Source organism: Pistacia vera, unplaced genomic scaffold (assembly GCF_008641045.1).
Source record: "Pistacia vera cultivar Batoury unplaced genomic scaffold, PisVer_v2 Contig735, whole genome shotgun sequence".
Classification (NCBI taxonomy): domain Eukaryota; kingdom Viridiplantae; phylum Streptophyta; class Magnoliopsida; order Sapindales; family Anacardiaceae; genus Pistacia; species Pistacia vera.
Genome location: NW_022196596.1, coordinates 5,236 through 6,611, shown reverse-complemented (window position 1 = coordinate 6,611; position 1,376 = coordinate 5,236). Strand labels below are relative to the sequence as shown.

The window sequence follows — 1,376 nt, the reverse complement described above, 5'->3', positions numbered from 1 at the left end:
TCATGCCAAAAATGTGGCTGGCTGGCGGCCTTTTGTACTTTACTTTTATATTATTCATGAAATGTTCCCCAGAAATATTAATTAAAAAAATTAAAAATCATGCTTGCACTTCAGGTAATTTTGATACAACAACTACTGAATCAACATCATAAAATAAGTATTTAAAATAATAATTAAAAGAGAATTATTATCAAGAATTTAATAGGAATATTCCCTTTCATTACAAACTAATTGTCACATTTATAACACTACTCATAAATAGATGACAATTACCTATTATCTTTAATTACATTGTATAAAATAAATTAAATTAAATTAAAGAATAAACGAACATGAAGAAGAAAATTCAAATACAATCCAACACAAGAAAGAAATTAAAATTAAAAAAATAAATCAAAAAAATTTTGTGCAATTAAATCTGCATAGAAAACCTCTCAGAAAAAAAAAACACAGGCTTCTTCACAGAGACTCCATGGTCAAATCCTCAAGGAGAAACAGAAGATCCAGAGCTGTTTCCTCTACAATAACGAAGCTTCAAAGAGATCTGTCTCTCCATCTGAAGTTGTCTATGAAAATTAGCAATAAACATTTCAGCTCTCTTGTCGATATCATCCTGATCGGAAGTATAACTTATCGTTCTGTGAAGCGATCCTGATCTCGAAACTGAACTCGACTCGTCCCACGACGACTCCATATCTTCTTCCGTGCATGCCCTCAAGCCTGGCCGGTCGTTCAAGCTGAATAAACGGTGGCTTGAAGAAGCACCGATCATCGAAGCAATACGCCACCGACTTAAGTTCAGGTCCAGCAACATTTTCAGCTTCTTAACGGCCATTCTCAGGTGGCTAAGCAAAGACCAGCTGCTCTTCCCCATGTTTAGTTTACTAACAATTGGCTTGAGAATTAGTGAGTTTGATGAATTTTTGGTGAAAATGGTGGATGAGATGAGGGTTATATACAGAGAGATTGAGGTGGCTTGAAAGAATTTTCCGAAGTTGGATAAAGAAATAGAGAAATGAAAGGAAAGGAAGTTGCTGCGTAAGTTGAAATAATAAAATGCGTATAAGATTGGACTAGCGTGTTAAGAGAGAGGTTAGTGTTATTAATCTTGTGATAGATGAAGGGTATTTGGTCAAACGTTTGACAAGTTCTACATTTTATTATTATTATTATTATTATTTTTTTAAGTTTTGACTTTTTGTTTAAGAATGTGCATGATAAAAACGGAGGCATTATTATCATGTAGGGTTTTCTTGCTTAATTGAATGAATTGCATGAGGTCAAATTTTGATAGTTATCTATAGTATATACATTTTCACACACAATATAAATGAAAATGTGGGTAGTAACTAATACAATTATAGATAACTTAAAAG

The 1,376-nt window shown here is 32.6% G+C and overlaps 1 protein-coding gene across 1 annotated transcript; it reads right to left on the bottom strand.

Annotated features, from left to right (window-relative positions):
* Positions 1 to 241: 241 nt before the first annotated feature.
* Positions 242 to 1,032, bottom strand: LOC116115295. The gene has a single exon (XM_031401455.1). It carries the CDS (start codon positions 872 to 874, stop codon positions 485 to 487), a length of 390 nt encoding a protein of 129 aa, XP_031257315.1. The 5' UTR covers positions 875 to 1,032; the 3' UTR covers positions 242 to 484.
* Between the last annotated feature and the right edge of the window lie 344 nt (positions 1,033 to 1,376).

What these genes read in the sequence shown, in the direction of transcription:
- LOC116115295 (XM_031401455.1), bottom strand. Translation starts at nt 874, where the DNA reads ATGGGGAAGAGCAGCTGGTCTTTGCTTAGCCACCTGAGAATGGCCGTT.